Source organism: Eleutherodactylus coqui, chromosome 6, assembly GCF_035609145.1.
Source record: "Eleutherodactylus coqui strain aEleCoq1 chromosome 6, aEleCoq1.hap1, whole genome shotgun sequence".
Lineage (NCBI taxonomy): Eukaryota > Metazoa > Chordata > Amphibia > Anura > Eleutherodactylidae > Eleutherodactylus > Eleutherodactylus coqui.
This window is the reverse complement of record NC_089842.1, coordinates 89,467,980-89,486,705: the sequence shown is the minus strand read 5'-3', so window position 1 is coordinate 89,486,705 and position 18,726 is coordinate 89,467,980. Positions and strand designations below refer to the sequence as shown.

Genomic DNA, 18,726 nt, shown 5'->3' with positions numbered 1-18,726 from the left:
ATACATTTACTCATTCATATCTCATTACCCCAAGGACAGTAATTAGAATATTTAGAAGAATTGTCCTGTAGTGCAATGGACTCTAACGTGGATCTCCAGCTATAGTGAAACTCCAACTCCCAGAATGTGTCTTAGGGCATGCTGGGAGTTGTAGATTCACAAGAGCTGGAGAGCCTCTAATTGAAGACCACTGTTGCAGTGTATTGTCGACATGCAGTAAAAGGTTATTTTCCTGTGTATAAAGTTCATTTTATTTTTTATTTATTTTGTAATATCCATTTATTTACACTGCATGAACCTCTAATGAATGTACAGAATAAATATATGTAGAAACTGTTCATTGAATCAGTTGTGCTTTTTTGGAAACTACTACAGAAAGATGAATATATATATCAATTCCCTAATAATCCCTAATAATCCTAGAGTAGCATCATGCCCTAGTATTAATCAGATGGAAATTTTCAGTTGGTGCGGCTTTTGACTGAATATCAGCTGCGTATCCATACTATGCAGTACTCCCCCTCACCTCCTCCGTATGCTTCCTGCTGTCAGCACTCCTCGGCTTCCGGGTCTCAGCGGCATGGTGAGGTGCGGTGCCACTGGTTATGTGAGGCCACTGTAAGCCGCTGGGAACCAGCAGCTGGGGAGTGCTGACAGCGGGAAGCCTACGGAGGAGGTGAGGGGAAGCACCGAATAGTATTAAATCAGGTGCGGATATGCAGCTGATTTCCAATCAAAATCTACACCAATGGTACCAATTTTGACTGTTTTTTGGAAGACAAAATGCTTGCCCATCATGTGTGAGACATGTAAGACAGCTAGAGGTATGCTGCCACTTGCAGAGTGGCCTCAGTAGTAATAGTGTCCCCTAAATTAGCCCTTGTAGTAATAGTGGCACCAGAAGTAATATTATCCTCCAGAGTGGCCTCAGTAGTAATAGTGTCCCATAATGAGAAAAAGTAATTTGGTCCCTGTTCACAACTAGAGATGAGCGAGCACCAAAGTGCTCGTTGCTTGAGTCGAACTTTTCGTAATGCTCGAGAGCTCGTTTTGAGTGATGAACTCCATTGAAGTCAATGGGAGACTCAAGCATTTTTCAAGGTGACTCATGCTCCGCATAGGAGAGGGTTTGTGATTTACCTGAAAACATCAGAAAGTGATGGAAACACCACAGAAACAGATAAGGAACAGCAGGGGCAGCATGTATGGCTGCATCTGAGGCTCCCAGGTCGCACTATTATGCCAAATTGTGGGCAAAAGCTTGGCGGTCACCGCTCTAACAATTTACTTGGGACAGACCATAATCAGCAAGGCACACGTGCTGGCACATCTTAGCTAAGCACCACACTAAGTGCAACCAAGTCCAATCACCACCTGCGGGTGACACCATTGCCTCTTCTCCTGTGCTACATGCTGGCATTGCAGTCCAATCCCACCCAGGACGCAGGCACGAGCCTGCGTCCACAGCGTACTCAAATTTTTCCCAGCTCAGCGTTCAGTTCTCCTCATGCCACACGGTCGCTTGATAGCCACACCACCCACATGTCTATTTATAAGTGCGTATTGGATGAGGAGGAACCGGAGGCACACATTGCAGAGGGTTGGCAGGGCCAACCAGTGACCCCCTTTGAAATTGATGATAAATTAACATATCATCAGAAGTCCAATCCCATGCCACCTCCATGACAATATTGTCAATAAAGAGGACTCAGATGCCAGTACTTCTACCCACCTCCACAATTCAACAATGCATTCTAAAACCAAAGATTGGTTTGAAGCAGGAGGTGTCGCACAAGTAGCCACCACAGGCATACAGTGAACCTGTGAAAGTCTCATTAAACCAGTAATGCTTCCTTGAATCACTACGAGGACAGTGTGATCCATGAAGAACTTGGAGTGGCCAAAGCAGGACCCCGCGCTACGCTGCAGATCTGGAGCAGATTCTACATACCGACCAGCGCTGACCACCAGGGATGTGTGCGTTTATCAGACCCAAACCAAACTGTCTGTTTACCACTCACAGTATGCTGATAAGAATTGATGATAAATTAACATATGATCAGAAGTCCAATCCCATGCCACATCTGTGACAATATTGTCTGAAGCCACAAACGTGGCCATAAAGGGGACTCAGATGCCAGTACTTCTACCCACCTCCACAATTCAGCAATGCATTCTAAAACCAAAGATTAGTTTGAAGCAGGAGGTGTCGAACAAATAGCCACCACAGGTATACAGTGAACCTGTGAAAGTCTCATTAAATCACTTCCTTGGATCGCTACAAGGACAGTGTGACCCATGAAGAAATTTAAGTGGCCAAAGCAGGACCCCGCGCTGCGCAGCAGATCTGGAGCAGATTCTACATACCGACCAGCGCTGACCCCCAGGGATGTGTGCGTTTATCAGATCCAAACCACACTGGCTGTTTACCAATCAGGGTATTTTACGTCCGCTTAAATCCAAAAATACACAGTGTGCAATAAGTTCTATCATGCTATACAGTGCTGATCAGAATTCCATTGCCCATGCCACCTCTGTCACAAAATTGTCAGGAGACACAAAAGTGACCATAAAGCGAACTCGGAATCTAGTACTTCTAACCATTTGCACAATTCTGCAACACATTCTAAAACCAAAGATTGCTTGGAAGCAGGAGGTGTCGCACAAGTAGCCACCACAGGTATACAGAGACCCTGTGAAAGTCTCATAAAATCAGTTATGCTTCCTTTGATCGCTACAAAGACAGGATAAACCATGAAGAAATTTGAGTGGCCAAACCAGGACAATTCATTCTGCCTATGTGTCAGACAGCTGAACACCACGCTGGGAAACCTTTGTGTACCCAGATTATAGGTGAACCCTCTGAAACATTTGTGTACCAAGAGTATAGGCGAACCCCTGAAACATTTGTGTACCAAGAGTATAGGCAAAGCCTGGAAAAACTTATTTGCTAAGAGTATAGGCGAAACCCGGAAAAATTGTGTACCAAGAGTATAGGTGTACCCCTGAAATATTTGTTTACTAGAGATGAGCGAGCATACTCGTCCGAGCTTGATACTCGTTCGAGTATTAGGGTGTTCGAGATGCTCGTTACTCGTAACGAGTACCACGCGATGTTCGAGTCACTTTCATTTTCTTCCCTGAGAAATTTGCGCGCTTTTCTGGCCAATAGAAAGACAGGGAAGGCACTACAACTTCCCCCTGCAACGTTCAAGCCCTATACCACCCCCCTGCAGTGAGTGGCTGGCGAGATTAGGTGTCACCCGAGTATTAAAATCTGCCGGCCCGCGGCTTGCCACAGATGCGTTCTCACTTAGCTGAGGGAAAGTGCTGTTGATGCCGGGGCTGCTATAGGGAGAGTGTTAGGAGTGATTTTAGGCTTCAAGGACCCCAACGGTCCTTCTTCTCTATATGCGCTCAATGGGGCCGGCGGCAGCAGCGCTGACCCCATAGAGAACATATAGAAGACAAATCATTCTTCTCTGCCACAGCTGTAACAGCTGTGGCAGAGAAGAACGATGTTTGCCCATTGAATTCAATGGAGCCGGCAATACAGCCGACTCCAAAGAAATCAATGGGCTGCCGACGATCGCGGGATGAATTGTCGGGAAGGGCTTAAATATATAAGCCCTTCCCTGCAATTCATCCAGAAAAGTGTTAAACTAAAAAATATATATATACTGACCTGCTACCGGCAGCCGGAGTTCCGCGCGGCCGTCCTGCAGTGGGTGTGAAGGGGGTGTGAGTCAGACCTGCCCCCTGATTGGCTCAGCGCTGAGCCAATCAGAGGCAGGTCTCACTCACACCCATTCAGTGGGTGTGAAGGGGGTGTGAGTCAGACCTGCCCCCTGATTGGCTCAGCGCTGAGCCAATCAGAGGCAGGTCTCACTCACACCCATTCAGTGGGTGTGAAGGGGGTGTGAGTCAGACCTGCCCCCTGATTGGCTCAGCGCTGAGCCAATCAGGGGGCAGGTCTGACTCACACCCCCTTCACACCCACTGCAGGACGGCCGCGCGGAACTCCGGCTGCCGGGAGCAGGTCAGTATATATATATTTTTTAGTTTAACACTTTTCTGGATGAATTGCAGGGAAGGGCTTATATATTTAAGCCCTTCCCGACAATTCATCCCACACTCGCCCGCAGCGCATTGCTTTCAATGGAGCGAGCTGTATTGCCAGCTCCATTGAATGCAATGCGCTGGACAGCTCCGCCCGATTTTCGGGCACTGGTCACGCGATTTGCGGATGCGCATCCGTCATGCGATCCGCAAATCGCACGAAAAAACCCCCCGTCTGACTAAGGCCTTAGTCAGACGGGCGTTTTTCGCGCGATTTGCGCATGCGTCCGGCGAATTTTTATCGGACACATGAGCGCTTTTTATGCGCTCGTCTGATAAATTATAGAACAGAAATCGCAGATCGCACCTATCTGCGATCTGCGATTCCTGTTCTCTTCTCTATATGCGCTCAATGGGGCCGGCGGCAGCAGCGCCGACCCCATTGAGAACATATAGAAGAGAAATCATTCTTCTCTGCCACAGCTGTAACAGCTGTGGCAGAGAAGAACGATGTTAGCCCATTGAATTCAATGGAGTCGGCTATATTGCCGGCTCCATTGAATTCAATGGGCTAACATCGTTCTTCTCTGCCACAGCTGTTACTGCTGCGGCAGAGAAGAACGATCTTTATGCTGACAGTGCGGGGGGGGGGGGGCACTCTTGCCGCTATTGTGGCTTATTAGTGGGACCTGTGAACTTGAGATGCAGCCCACCATGTAGCCCCTCGCCTGCCCTATCCGTTGCTGTGTTGTTCCCATCACTTTCTTGAATTGCCCCGATTTTCACAAATGAAAACCTTAGCGAGCATCGGCGATATACAAAAATGCTCGGGTCGCCCATTGACTTCAATGGGGTTCGTTACTCGAAACGAACCCTCGAGCATCGCGAAAATTTCGGCCCGAGTAACGAGCACCCGAGCATTTTGGTGCTCACTCATCTCTATTGTTTACCCAAAGTGCAGGTGAAACCCAGAAATTTTTTTTTACCATAGAGCTCATACTTGCTTAATTTGCTAACAGAGCCTGGAGGCAGCCCTCCGAAAAAAATAGTTTTTACAGAGCCTTTTGGCCCTCTGAAGAATTGGCTGTTGAGACATGCTTGTTTAGGAGGAGGAAGATCAGAGGATAGACCAAGCTACTTCTACCCTTCTTTGGGGTGATAGAGGGTGCATGGTTCTCCTGTTCCAGCTCAGAGACTCTTTATGTTACGCTGCTTTCCACCGGTGGTGGAGGCAGTGGAGGACCATGCAGGTGAGGGTGTGGGTGCAGGGCGGGAGACGCATCCTGGGAGGGGGCTTGCATCTCAGTGCCAGCATGTAACACAGGGGAAGAGGCAGTGGTGTAACCAGCAGGTGGTAAATGGCCCTACTTTCAACGTCGTTGGGTGCTTAGCTATGATATGCCTGCGCATGCTGTTGGTAGTGTGGGAGGACAGCTCAGTAGAGTGCGGGTTGGCGGCAGTCAAAGACAGAAACAAGTGGATAAAGTCCAAGTGCAGGCGTGACCTGCGTTTATTTCAGTCCAGAAAAACCAACACAAATTCAGCCTTAGCTTCAGGCAAGAAAATAACAGTCCAGCAATCGGATATCAGGCAGTCCCTGCCTGTACAGGTCATGCTCAGCAGGTGCACACACAGCAGAGTTTTCAGCTCTAGCAGGTATCACAGGCTGCCAGGGTCTAGCAGCCATCTTCCCCCCCCCCCCCCCGTGTCAGTGCACACTGCTATTTATATCCACACCTATCCTGGCTCAGCCTCAGCACCTGTGCTGATTGACCTCGCACACAACCTGGAGTGGAGGAAGTGGAATGGATGGCCCCACTACCAACCTGACATCCATTCCAAAAAACCAGGCCCAAATACTTTTAAAGAAAAGACCTCCAGCCACTACTTGCTGGAGATTACATTGCACTCCTGGCTTTTCATGTCTCAAACAGCGGGACATGAACTTCCTCCAGCCCCACTAGGCATAATAGCGGAACCTAGGGGCGATGTAGCGACTATCCACTATCACGCCCCTTAGTACCTCACATACCCTCCCCCTCTGCTCGAACCCGTAGGGGCGAACTCTTTTACTAACCAAGCAGTGGGTTCGGGACAACGCATCAGCATTTCCTTGTAGCTTGCCAGCCCTGTGCTCTACATCAAATTTAAAGTTTTGTAAAGTAAGGAACCACCTTGTCACCCGAGCCTTTCGCTCTTTGGCCTGACTCATCCGGGTGAGAGGGGAGTAGTCTGTCACCAATCTGAAATGTTGTCCAAGCAGATATTACCGTAGGGACTCTAAAGCCCACTTTATCGCCAGACACTCTCGTTCCACAATGCTATAACTTCGCTCTGCGGGGGTAAGTTGCCTACTAAGATAGGTGACTGGGTGCTCCTCGCCTCTAACTGCTTGGGAAAGGACAGCCCCCACACCTACATCAGAAGCATCTGTCTGTACTACGAATGTTTTGCTGAAGTTGGGAGTAATTAAGACTGTCTCTCTACACAGGGCTGTCTTTAACTTCCGAAATGCCTGCTCGGCCTCGTCATTCCACTTGATCATGGTGGAATTTCTTCCCTTTGTTAGCTCTGTCAAGGGCGCTGCTATGGTGGCAAAGCTAGGGATGAACCTGAGGTAGTAGCCTACAATCCCTAGAAACGCTCTCACCTGTTTCTTGGTCAATGGTTGGGGCCAGTTTTGGATGGCCTCTACTTTATTAATTTGGAGCTTAATAACTCCTCTTCCTATTATGTACCCCAAATAACGTGCTTCTTCCACTCCCAATGTACACTTCTTGGGGTTTGCCGTTAACCCTGCATCCCTGAGGGAATCAACTACCGCCTGTACTTTTGCCAAGTGACTCTCCCAGTCATTACTAAATATAATGATGTCATCCAGATAGGCGGAGGCATACCGACGGTGAGGTCTCAGGATGATATCCATCATTCTTTGGAACGTAGCTGGTGCCCCATGTAGCCCAAAAGATAGGCAGACATACTGGAAGAGTCCCTCAGAAGTAGAAAAGGCAGTCTTTTCTTTGGCCTCGTCGGTAAGTGGTACCTGCCAATACCTTTTAGTCAGGTCCAAGGTAGGGAAGAACCTAGCATGTCCTAGCCTTTCTATTAGCTCATCTACTCGTGGCATCGGGTAGGAGTCAAACTTAGAGACTTTGTTCAACTTCCTGAAGTCGTTGCAAAACCTCAAGGTGCCATTGGGCTTAGGAATCAGGACAATGGGACTAGACCAATCACTTTTTGACACTTCAATGACCCCAAGGTCCAACATATTCTTTACTTCCTCTGATATAGCCTGTCTACGTGCTTCAGGAATTCTGTAGGGTTTCACCCGGATCCGTACGTAAGGTTCCGTGACGATGTCATGTTTGATCACTGACGTACGTCCCGGTAGTTCCGAAAACACATCCGTGTTTCGAAGCACCAACTCCTTTGCCTCCTGTTTCTGCACCTTAGATAGGGACCCTGAGATAGCCACTTCAGGAGCTTTGTCCATGGACTTCACAAAAACCTGGCTGCTCGGCGCATTCACCGCTGCCAGAGACCCTTGTTCTTTCCAGGGTTTCAGCAAATTCACATGGTATACCTGCTCCGGCCTCCTCCTGCCAGGTTGGTACACTTTATAATTGACTTCTCCTATGCGCTCAAGCACCTCATAGGGCCCCTGCTATTTGGCTAAGAACTTGCTCTCTACTGTAGGCACCAAAACTAACACCCTATCTCCCGGGCAAAAGGTTCTGACTTTGGTGGACCTGTTATAGACTCGACTTTGTGCCACTCGTTCGCGGGTTTTTTCCGCCCCCAGATGACCTCCAAGCACATGTTTATGAGCCAGGTCGAGAACTACTCGGCGATAGGGTTGGGGTACCAGTTCTTCCCCGTGCACCTTATCCACTCTGTACAACATGTCATTGTTAACAGCCATATAAGGGTATGCTTCACTCCCACCTGGAGTTTGAGGTACCCCATTTATTTTTTTTACGGCCTCATGGGCCCTGATCAATGTTGGCTCTTTCAGCTGAGCAGACCCCAAATTTTCACGCGACACCTCAAATTCGGGCATGGTAGGAACTTCTGCCGGGCTTTCAGTGTCACCAGCCAGTACAGCTAGGGGACAATCGACATCGTCACTTATGGTCACCCCTACTGCGGGCCCAGCAGTGTCCGGGTCATAAGGCTCAGGGCTTACCTCCTGACACACAACATTATTAGCCACGGTCTTATTGTCCAAAGCCTTTTTCCTCCACACGGCCCAGAACAGTAGAAAGTCCCTTCCGATAATAGCCTCATGCATTAGGGACTTAACCATTCCTACCTCATGGGTAGCGGTGCCGCAAGGGGTGGCTATTTGTACGGTAGCAGTGGGGTATTCCCGAGTGTCCCTGTGGATGCACAGTACACCCACTCGGCCTCCATTGTAAGAGGTTGAGTTAACCAACGAACCATGCACTAGGGTCACAAGGCTTCCGGAGTCCAACAAAGCCTTACCACAAAGTCCCCAATGTTCACCGAACATACCTGCGGCTCATCCCCGGACAGGTTTTTTGCAGCTAGTGTGGGGCGTGCGTACAGGGAGACCCTCTGCCTGGAGCTGCAGTCCATGGGCTCGGAGCCTAGGGGGCAGTGTGCCGCAACATGACCCCATTCGTGGCACCACCAGCACTGTAGGCGTCCGGGGTCCCGCTCTCGAGCGCCCTGATGTGGGCCAACCGCTGGCTCGCCCCCTGAGCCCCCTCCCTTCTTCCACATAGGCCCCCTGGGAGCAGAAGATAGTACAGTCTTACAAACTCGACTGGAACCCTTTTCCTCTCTGTTGCGGCCCCATCTCGTAGAGGCTTGTAACAGTTCCTCCGTGGCACAGTACCTCTCAACCAGCTTCACGAGGTGGTTGGTGTCAGTCGGCCCAGCCTGTCCCACCCAACGCTGCACCACAGGTGGCAAGGAACAGTGGAAGATATCCAAAACGATCCTCTCTACCATTTGCGCAGGAGTGCAGTTCTCTGGTTGAAGCCACTTGGAGACAAGGTGTATTAAGTCATGCATTTGGGACCGCGGTGGTAGGCTCTCCGAGTACCTACAGGCATGTACCCGGCCTGCACACACCTGTATGGTCACTCCCAGTCGCGCCAGGATTTCGGCATTCAGTTTGACGTAGTTACGGGAGTCCAATTCACTTAGGTCGTAATAGGCCTTTTAGGGCTCTCTCGACAGAAAAGGGGCCACAACATCTGCCCATTGGTCCGTGGGCAGCCCTTTTCGTTGCGCAATCCTCTCGAAGATGTTAAGGTAGGCTTCCACGTCATCTGCTGCAGTCATCTTCTGCAGCGAAGCTTGCACCGAGGCCCTTGTGGTTTGTTGTCCTCCTTGGGCCCCCTGTGGGTGGATGCTCTGACTTGCTGTGACCGCAGGCCGTTGTATCACCACCGCCTCTGGCAGTGTTGCCATTTGTTCCATTAAGAGGCGATTAGTCTCTTAGATCTTGCTGCACCTGCCTTGCCTCTGCCTGGGCGTTTTGTTGCTGTAGACAAATCTGCACCAGCTGTCACACCAGGTCCTCCATGACAGCAGTCTTCTTAGATAGGGCACCAGCGTCTTTTACCCAGGACATACAGTGTTAGCCGCAGGTGTCAATTCCTTGCGTATGTCTCTTTAAGACTGCCTATTCCTTGCCCGCATCCGAAACACAATATGTGGGAGGGCAGCTCGGTAGAGTGCGGGTTGGCAGCAGTCAAAGACAGAAACAAGTGGATAAAGTCCAAGTGCAGGCGTGACCTGCGTTTATTTCAGTCCAGAAAAACCAACACAAATTCAGCCTTAGCTTTAGGCAAGAAAATAACAGTCCAGCAATCGGATATCAGGCAGTCCCTGCCTGTACAGGTCATGCTCAGCAGGTGCACACACAGCAGGGTTTTCAGCTCTAGCAGGCATCACCGGCTGCCAGGGTCCAGCAGCCATCTTATTCCCCCCCTGTGTCAGTGCACACTGCTATTTATATCCACACCTATCCTGGCTCAGCCTCAGCATCTGTGCTGATTGACCTCGCACACAACCTGGAGTGGAGGAAGTGGAATGGATGGCCCCACTACCAACCTGACATCCATTCCAAAAAACCAGGCCCAAATACTTTTAAAGAAAAGACCTCCAGCCACTACTTGCAGGCTTTTCATGTCTTAAACAGCGGGACATGAACTTCCTCCAGCCCCACTAGGCATAATAGCGGAACCTAGGGGCGATATAGCGACCATCCACTATCACGCCCCTCAGTACCTCACAGTGGTCAGGCTGGAAGTGGTTGCTCCCCTGCTGATTTTGGTGCGGCACAGGTTGCACACCCCTGTTCGTCGGTCATCCACGCTCTCCTTAAAATACCTCCAGACATTCAAACACCTAGCCCTCTGCATGGGAGCTTGCCGCGACTAGGTGCTGTGGCGAACAGTTGGGGGATAACTTGCTTTGGACCTGCTTCTCCCTCAACCCACCCCCACTGCCTCTTCCAAGCCGTTGTGGTGCTGCACTTGCCGCCCCCTCTGAAGCGGTGTCTTCTGTAGGCTTACCAACCCAGGTCGGGTCAGTCATCTCATCATTCACCAGCTCTTCCTCAGAATCCTCAGTCTGCTCCTCTCTCAGACCTACTGCCCTAACAACAACCTCACTGACAGACAACTGTGTGTCATCATCATCATCATCATCATCATGCACAAACACCTCTTAAGACACTACTTTGAAGTCCCCACTCTCATCACCCCGAGACGGATAAATGTCCAAATTTTGGGCATCGCTCACGACAAACTCCTCAGGTGCTTCTGGAACTGTTGTTTGTGACTCAGGGAGGCCACCTGAGATCAGTTCCTGTGAGTATGCCTGTTCATAATCCCTCCTTTTCCTGGAGTGACCAGGCTGGGAGGAAGGAGGAGCAGACTGAGGATTAAGAGGTCCAGTCCCTTGGTTAGCATGAGTGGACTGTGTGGAGGACTGGGTGGTGGATAACTTAATGGACATGTTATCCACTATCCACGTCATCACCTGATCGCACTGTTGTGCTTTTAATAATGCTCTACCACGCGGACCTGCAAAATGTGAGATGAAGCAAGGGAGCGTAGATATGCGGCGTTCTCCTACTCCCTCAGCAGCAGGCACTGTTTCACCCCGCCCAGGACTTTGGTCGCTGCAGACACCCTCATTCAGACGCCCACTTCCATGTTCTCGACCTCGACACTTACCCCTAGTCTTCATTATGTTGAATAAAGCACTTGGAGTAAATGCTACACAAAATGCTAGTTATTTTGTGTACGCTAATAGGCCAAAATAAACACAAGAAACAGTGTATACTGCTTTTAGCTAGGGCTAATTCACTGCCCACAGAGACTGGTAGATAAAGGAGGCTCTGAGCAGGCCCAGAAAGTATTAAAACAGTGTATACTGCTGTTAGCTTGGGGTAATTCTCAATTTAGGCTAACCACCAGTCAGTAGAACTTAACAATTTTTTTTTTACTTGGCAGCTGCCATTTGATACTAGAATAGGAATTACAATAAGATAGACTAGGTGAACCATATGGGCCTTTTTTTGCAGTCCATTTTCAGTTTTTTGAATTGACCGATTCTCTTTATTGACCATTTAAGACTGTATGGTGGTGAAATCATTAAGTGCAGATACATAAGTTCTGGACTGTGAAAAAACCTTCTCAATAAAGATTTAGGCTGATGCTCGAGCGAGCATCGGTCTTTTCGAGTAACGGATTACTTGTCCGAGTACCATGCAAGGGGAGCGGCGGGAAGGAGAGTGAGAGAGATCTCCCTTCCTCCCCCCCCCCCCCCTCCCCCGCGGCTCCCCCTGCTCCCCCCCCCCCCCCCCCGCATGGTGCTTAGACGAATAATCAGTTACTTGAAAAGATCGATGCTCGCTCGAGCATCAGCCTTAAATGAGCGTGTTTGCTCATCTCTACTTCCTAACAATAGTAGAGAATATCAGAGACATGGCTAAGCTTTTCTATATCAGGAGCAATTATTCCATTTGCCCCTTTAGCCCTGATGTTACCGAAACCCCTGCTGTCCAGGTTTGGGCCACATTACCTGCCAACAGCTCCACTGAGAATATGTATATGAATATATAGAAAATATGTAACACTTTCCATGTAAATTCATTTAAAAACCTAGTAGTATAAAATCTTCATTAATGTCTCTATTTGGCTTACGAAGTGGAAAATCAAATTTCCCTTGTCAACTTATGCCAGAAGTAACAGGTTCAGTATCATAAGGAACAAGGAAAAGAGTTGGCGGGGATTAGGAAATGTGAAGGGACAGAAGAAGGAGTGACAGCAGACAGGTGATATAGAAGAAAAAAATCTGAAGAAATTAGTTAGGGTGGTGGCGGTGATGTCACTTCACTGTCTGGTGTCCTCCCAGTTCCAGCTGCAGGATCTGTATAAATACCTTAAAGCTGACATGAATTGTCACAGCTCACAGAACATCCTCACCTGAGACAGCTCTGCAGATCAAGTAAGTGTCAGCTCTTCAGACCAATGTCCTATGCGTGTGCTCCAGGCTTCACTTTTACATTGGATGTGACTCCTTACAGAATCGAACTTTCTGAGCTGAGAATTATCTTCTGCTGTTCTACATTTTCTGATCTCTTGGAATCACGGACCCTTGGATAAAAACTCTGGATCAGAAACTGTGGCATTTTGCAAATCATTTGAAGATTTTGTGGCCAGATCTATAGAAACTGGAGCAGTTGCCAACAGCAATTTTTTTTTTTTACCCTGAAAGCTGCAACCTGATTGGTTGCATTCGGCATCTGTTTTACTATTCATCTGCACCAGTTTGGAGTAATCTCCTCCTTCCAGGCCATACTGTAGAAGTATATTAGAATACTTCTGCGCTCTGATTTTTCATCCTCGTATCGCTAATCAGTGCTAGTGGGCAAATGCTGGCTGCATCATGTTGTAGGGTGTAGAGTCATAAGTAGGTTGTATGTATGTGACTTTGTATCTGTAAAGATCTCTGACTGCTAACTCTTTACAATGAATCACATTTTCAATGATTATTACTACTTATGGAACAATTCAGATCCAAAGTAAAATATTTGGATTATTGATCACTGTAACGATATGGCATATTGTTTCCTGTCTAATTGCTGAGTACCATGACAGAAGTCCTAACGAAGCCCATTGTAAACCAAAGTTCAGCTGGGCACTATTGGACCTGTCATACAATGGTTCCAGCAGAGCATTGTGGCTTCTAAAGCAATCTATATGACACTCATGTGAACAGAACCTTAGATAGATGTTGCTCCCCTATATTGATTTGCAAAGGAATACATAAAGAAATGTTATCATATGTTATTATCCTCTATATCGAAATATTTCCATTATATTCAATAACAAATGCAGTAATGGCATAGAAATATATGGATACCCATGTAATAATTGTAATAGTTATAAGCTCATCAGTTACAATTTTGGGACTCTAGCTTAGTCCTGAAGGGGTTAACACCTGAAAAACGGTTTGGAATTTTTTTTATTATTTGACTCCATTTATGTTCACTCTATTACTTACTGGGTCATTGCCATTACAGTATTTACCATAGCCATTTGAGTTGTTAAATGGGAGTTAATAATAGATTTCTCACCATCCTCTATACTTCGTCTCTCTGTAATCGGGAATCTAGATACTTCTGTCAACCTGTGGGGTATGAAGAAGAGAGGTGGTCTCCATTATTTATAGTACCACAGACTATGTACAGGACAACCTGGTTGTGGTTAGTGCTGTACTAAGGGGTTAAGAGGAGGTGGGGGCTCAAGATAAACCTTTGCACCCGGGCCCATGAGCCTTTAGCTACAACCCTGCTTCTCACTAATGTATAAAAGGTAAAGGCTGTGAATTTACTTTGCTTTTGTCCTACAGATCACAATGTCTTATCCAATCACTGCTCAACCCCAAGGCATGCAACAAGGATATGCTGCCAGTAGCAGTCTGTGGAGCTCTGAAGTCATGGACTGCTGCGAGGACATGGGAATCTGTAAGTATTAATGGGTGGATATTCAAAAAAGTCAATTTTTTATTTGTAATAGCTAAAAAGTAGGTGAGTCACCATACTGGAGGCAAACAAAGTAGACTGGATGCTCAACACACCATAGTAATTTTTAATGGACATGGATAGCCCATAGTGTGAATAAATTATAAAGTCTCAAGTAGGGCTTCATATATTGTATATGTGGCCACGTTGAGAAGAGCAGACTTGTATGAAAGGCTTATCTGCCATACATCATCTTTACACCATAACTTTATATACATATTGTTAGATGCTTCCAGGGTCCGTAATACAATGCGAAAGTAACCAAAATATTACTTGATCCTTGTACCAAGAAGCCCATGGTCCTTCAAAGTTTATACTGGGAATCTGCAAATGACACTTTCTATCATTTTTAGACTAGAATATGGCATTGTTGGAGGGCCCAACAAATCAGATTCTGCATATATCTTAATGTGACCGCTTATAGCCAGATATATTGTATTTAGACCGTTCTGTTATTCCTTTCGTTTAGGTCTTTGTGGAGCATTTGTTCCTTGCATTCTGGCATGTAACGTGGCCAAAGACTTTGGAGAGTGCTGCTGCTTGCCATGTTTACCAGGTACTTTGGTTGCCCTGCGGACAGGCATGAGGGAAAGATATGGCATCCCGGTAAGTTTTTGTTTGACAAGTAGCTCTTACGTGTCTGGCCATAGCTGTGGCATCTACTAAAAGCTTGAGTGCAGCCACACATGAAATGCATGCTGCAGATTTGTGGGTGGGAAATCCATAGCATTTACAGTAGCAGCAAAATGGATGGGGTGTTCTAAAATCCTATCTACATGCTGTGTAACAAATCTGTGTGGAATTGACTTGTGGTTCGAATATGAAATCCGCAACATGTCCAATCATGCTGTGAACTTTCACCATGGATTTCATCCTGTATAATGCATAGGGTGAGTTCCTTGGCAAATCGATTGCTAAATTCATCACATTCCCTACTGATTTCTGGACTGTTTTTAGTTATGTTAACCCCTCCACCCAAAATAATTCACCTGTCGTGGCTCCCATTACTATTCTATTATCAAGTGCGCAGTCCTCATTAAGAAAAAGAGCAGCACTCATCAGTCCTCTGCCATGGGGATCCAACACAGTTGCCCTGCTGCCTTCTTGGTGATTGTTGTAAAAGATGTCATCACACGAAGTCACCTGACTGCTACAGCCAATCAGAGGCAGCAGCATCACTGCCTGCTTTCCTGGCATCAATGGGTGCCTGGATGCCAGGAATTTAGAACAGTGATACTGCAATCTCTGATTGGCTGCACTAATCAGGTGACTTCCTGTGATGACATCTTTCGCAACCATCAACAGTACTGGATCCCGCGGCAGAGGATGGGCAAGTGCTGCTCTTTTTATTTTAAGACAGTTGGAGCTATAGTAGAAATGTTTTCTGGTAGCCGGAAAACCCCTTTAAATAAACACTTGCAGCCATGTTTTTTTATCCTGTACAATTCCTTTAATGCAAAAATGCTACTTATGGTTCCAATCTCCCCTTCTAAAGTGTCTCTTGTTTTGCTTTACAGGGAAGTATCTGCAATGATTGTGTATGTCTCGCATTCTGTGGACCGTGTACACTTTGTCAAATGGCCCGTGAGATGCAACGAAGGAAATGCTAAGACCGTATAAGATGCACCAAGTATCAATGGACTGTTGTGTCACTAGATAGAGTGCTGTGATATCGTCTTTGGTTGGAGTGATCCGACCACTGAAGCAGAGTCATACTATATAGGTTCTATGCATTACAAAGGAAGCCCCTATACATTTACTCATACATATCTCATTACCCCAACGACAGTAATTAGAATATTTAGAAAGATTCCTGAACTTCTGATCTCTCCATATTATGTTAACATTGTCCTGTAGTGCAATGGACTATTATGTGGATCTTCAGCTGTGGTGAAACTCCAACTCCCAGAATGTGCCTTAGGGCATGCTGGGAGTTGTAGATTTACAATAGCTGGAGAGCCACTAATTGAAGACTCCTGTTGCAGTGTATTGTCGACATGCAGTAAGAAAATTGTTATTTTCCTGTGTATAAAGTTAATTTTATTTTTATTTACTTTTTGTAATATCCATTTATTTACACTGTATGAACCTCTAATGAATGTACAGAATAAATATATGTAGAAACTGTTCATTGAATCAGTTGTGCTTTTTTGGAAACTTCTACAGAAAGATGAATATATATAGCAATTCCCTAATAATCCTACAGCAGCATCATGCCCTAGTATTAATGAGATAAAAAATTTCCGTTGGTGCGGAATTTGACTGGAAACCAGTTGCATATCCGCAGCTCATTTCATACTAAATGGCGCTCCCCTCACCTCCTCCGAAGGCTTCCTGCTGTGAGTGCTAGCTAGGCAAGGCCACTACAGGCCACTGGGAACTGGAAATCGGGATGCGCTGATAGCAGGAGGCCTTTGGAGGTGGTGAGCAGGAGCACCGGAAAATATGAAATTAGGTACGGATATGCAGATGATTTCCAGTTAGAATCCACACCAATGGCGCGAATTTTGACTGTTTTTTGGATGACAAAATGCTGCGGAATTTGCTGCGGAAATTCTGCTGCATTTCCACCATGTGTAAACAGACCCTATATTAGCTAGAGGTATGTTGCCACGTGCAGAGTAGCCTCAGTAGTAATAGTGTCCCCTATATTGGCCTCAGGAGTAATAGTGACCCCCACAGTGGCCTCAGTAGTAATAGTGACCCCCACAGTGGCCTCAGTAGTACTAAAGTCCCCTAAATTGGCCCTAGTAGTAATAGTAACCCCAACGATGGCCTCAGTAGCAATAGTGACCTCAGTAGTAATTGTGTCCCCCAAAGTAGCCCCAGAAGTAATAGTGTACCCTATATCAGCCCCAATTGAGGTTGACAATGTCTGAATGAGGTTGAAATGTTGCCTTTTAATGAATATGGAGAAATAATGAAAGACAATTTTATTTTCACCATATATGCTGCCACAAACTCTGTTATGTCAGTAGTAATAGTGTCCTCTATATTGGCCCTAGTAGTAATAGTGACCCCTGTATCGGCCCCAGAAGTAATTGTGTATCCCAGAGTGGCCTCAATAGTAATAGCAACCTCAGTAGCAAAAGTGTCCCCCACAGTAGCCCCAGTTGTAATACTGTACCATATATCAGCCCCAGTAGAAATAGTGCCCCACACAGTGGCTTCAGTAGTAATAATGTCACCTACATCAGCCCCAGGAGTAACAGTAACCCCCACAGTGGCCCCAGTAGCAATAGTCTCCCCTGTATTGGTCTCAGTAGTAATAGTGACCCCTATATCAACCCCAGTAGTAATAATGTCCCCTATATCGACCCTAGTAGTAATAGTGACTCCTATGTTAGCCTAGTAGTTATAGGAACCCCCCACGGTGGCCTAAGTAGTAATACTGACCCCTATATTAGCCACAGTAGTAATAATGATCCCCACAGTGGCCTCATCTGTAATACAATTACTACTGGGGCTGATATTACTAATATTGTCCCCCTATATCGACCCCATTAGTAATAGTAACCCTCACAGTAGACCCAGTAGTAATAGTGACCCCCTGAAACCGATATACTAACCTCCTCCAGGTCTTCAGGGCTCCTCTTCTTAGCGCTGCTGCAGTCGGAAGTGTGTGTGCCTGCCGCAGTGCCTCTTTCCTTCTCCTCTCCTAGTACACAACCAAGGAGGTGAGTTCAGGCGAGGAATATCCCAGCCACACAACCTGCCGTCAGTGTGTGCACCAGCAGTGATGCCACAGAATGATTACCAGCCGGGGAGCCACAGGACCCTGGCTGGTATCACTATTATGGTAACCCTGGGGAAAGCGGGACACAGGGTCCCAAAGTGGTACTGTCCAGTCACCTTAGTTTCATAGAAGCCCAGCATAGTGTGTTGTACAAAAGACAAATTCTACATGAATGATTTTTAAAGATAAGTCTTTAACCCCTTAAGGACACGGCCTATTTTGGGCTTAAGGATGCAATGATTTTTGTCAGATTGTCATATCCATTTTTCAAAAGCCATAACTTTTTTATTTTTCCATCGACACGGCAATATAAGGGCTTGTTTTTTGCATAGTAGTTTTTATTGGTGCTATTTTTAGATACATAAACTATATTGTAAAACTTTTATTTTTTTTTATGATCGCAGGGAGAGAAAATGCATCAATTCTGCCATAGATTTTTTTTTTTAAATGTTAATTATGTAATCGGGTCGGTATGATTACAACAATACCAAAATTCTTATTTTTTTTTTTAGGTTTTTCCACTTTTCTGCAATAAAAACCCTTTTTTGGAAATCTTTTTTTTTCATGGACGGAGCTCTGGGGGTACATACGGCTTTTTTGAACCCTTTTATTGTGTTTTTTTGGGAGGCAAAATGCTAAAAATCATTTTTTTAGCGTTGTTTTTACGTTTCTTGCTGTGCAGTATAAAAAGAATGCTCAACTTATTGTACGTGTCGTTACGGACCCGACGATACCAAATATGTGGGATTTAATTTTTTTTTTTCATTTTTAATACCAATATGAGAAAAAGCACATCAAAAGGGGGGAGGGGGTGTTATATTTTTTATTTTTTGTACATTATTACTTTTTAACACGATTT

General features: G+C 46.4%; 1 protein-coding gene across 1 annotated transcript; it reads left to right on the top strand.

Annotated features, from left to right (window-relative positions):
- Positions 1-12,430: 12,430 nt before the first annotated feature.
- LOC136632349 (cornifelin homolog B-like) lies at positions 12,431-16,260 on the top strand. Its single transcript, XM_066607154.1, has 4 exons — positions 12,431-12,552; positions 13,960-14,074; positions 14,601-14,737; positions 15,649-16,260. The coding sequence occupies exons 2-4, from the start codon at positions 13,966-13,968 to the stop codon at positions 15,739-15,741; spliced, it is 339 nt and encodes a 112-aa protein (XP_066463251.1). The 5' UTR covers positions 12,431-12,552; positions 13,960-13,965; the 3' UTR covers positions 15,742-16,260.
- The last annotated feature ends 2,466 nt before the right edge of the window (positions 16,261-18,726 follow it).

Excerpts from the sequence above, each read along its gene's own strand:
- LOC136632349 (XM_066607154.1), top strand. The coding sequence starts at position 13,966 with ATGTCTTATCCAATCACTGCTCAACCCCAAGGCATGCAACAAGGATAT. Across the intron at positions 14,075-14,600 it reads CTGCGAGGACATGGGAATCT|GTCTTTGTGGAGCATTTGTT; the intron begins GTAAGTATTAAT and ends CCTTTCGTTTAG. Across the intron at positions 14,738-15,648 it reads GGGAAAGATATGGCATCCCG|GGAAGTATCTGCAATGATTG; the intron begins GTAAGTTTTTGT and ends TTTGCTTTACAG.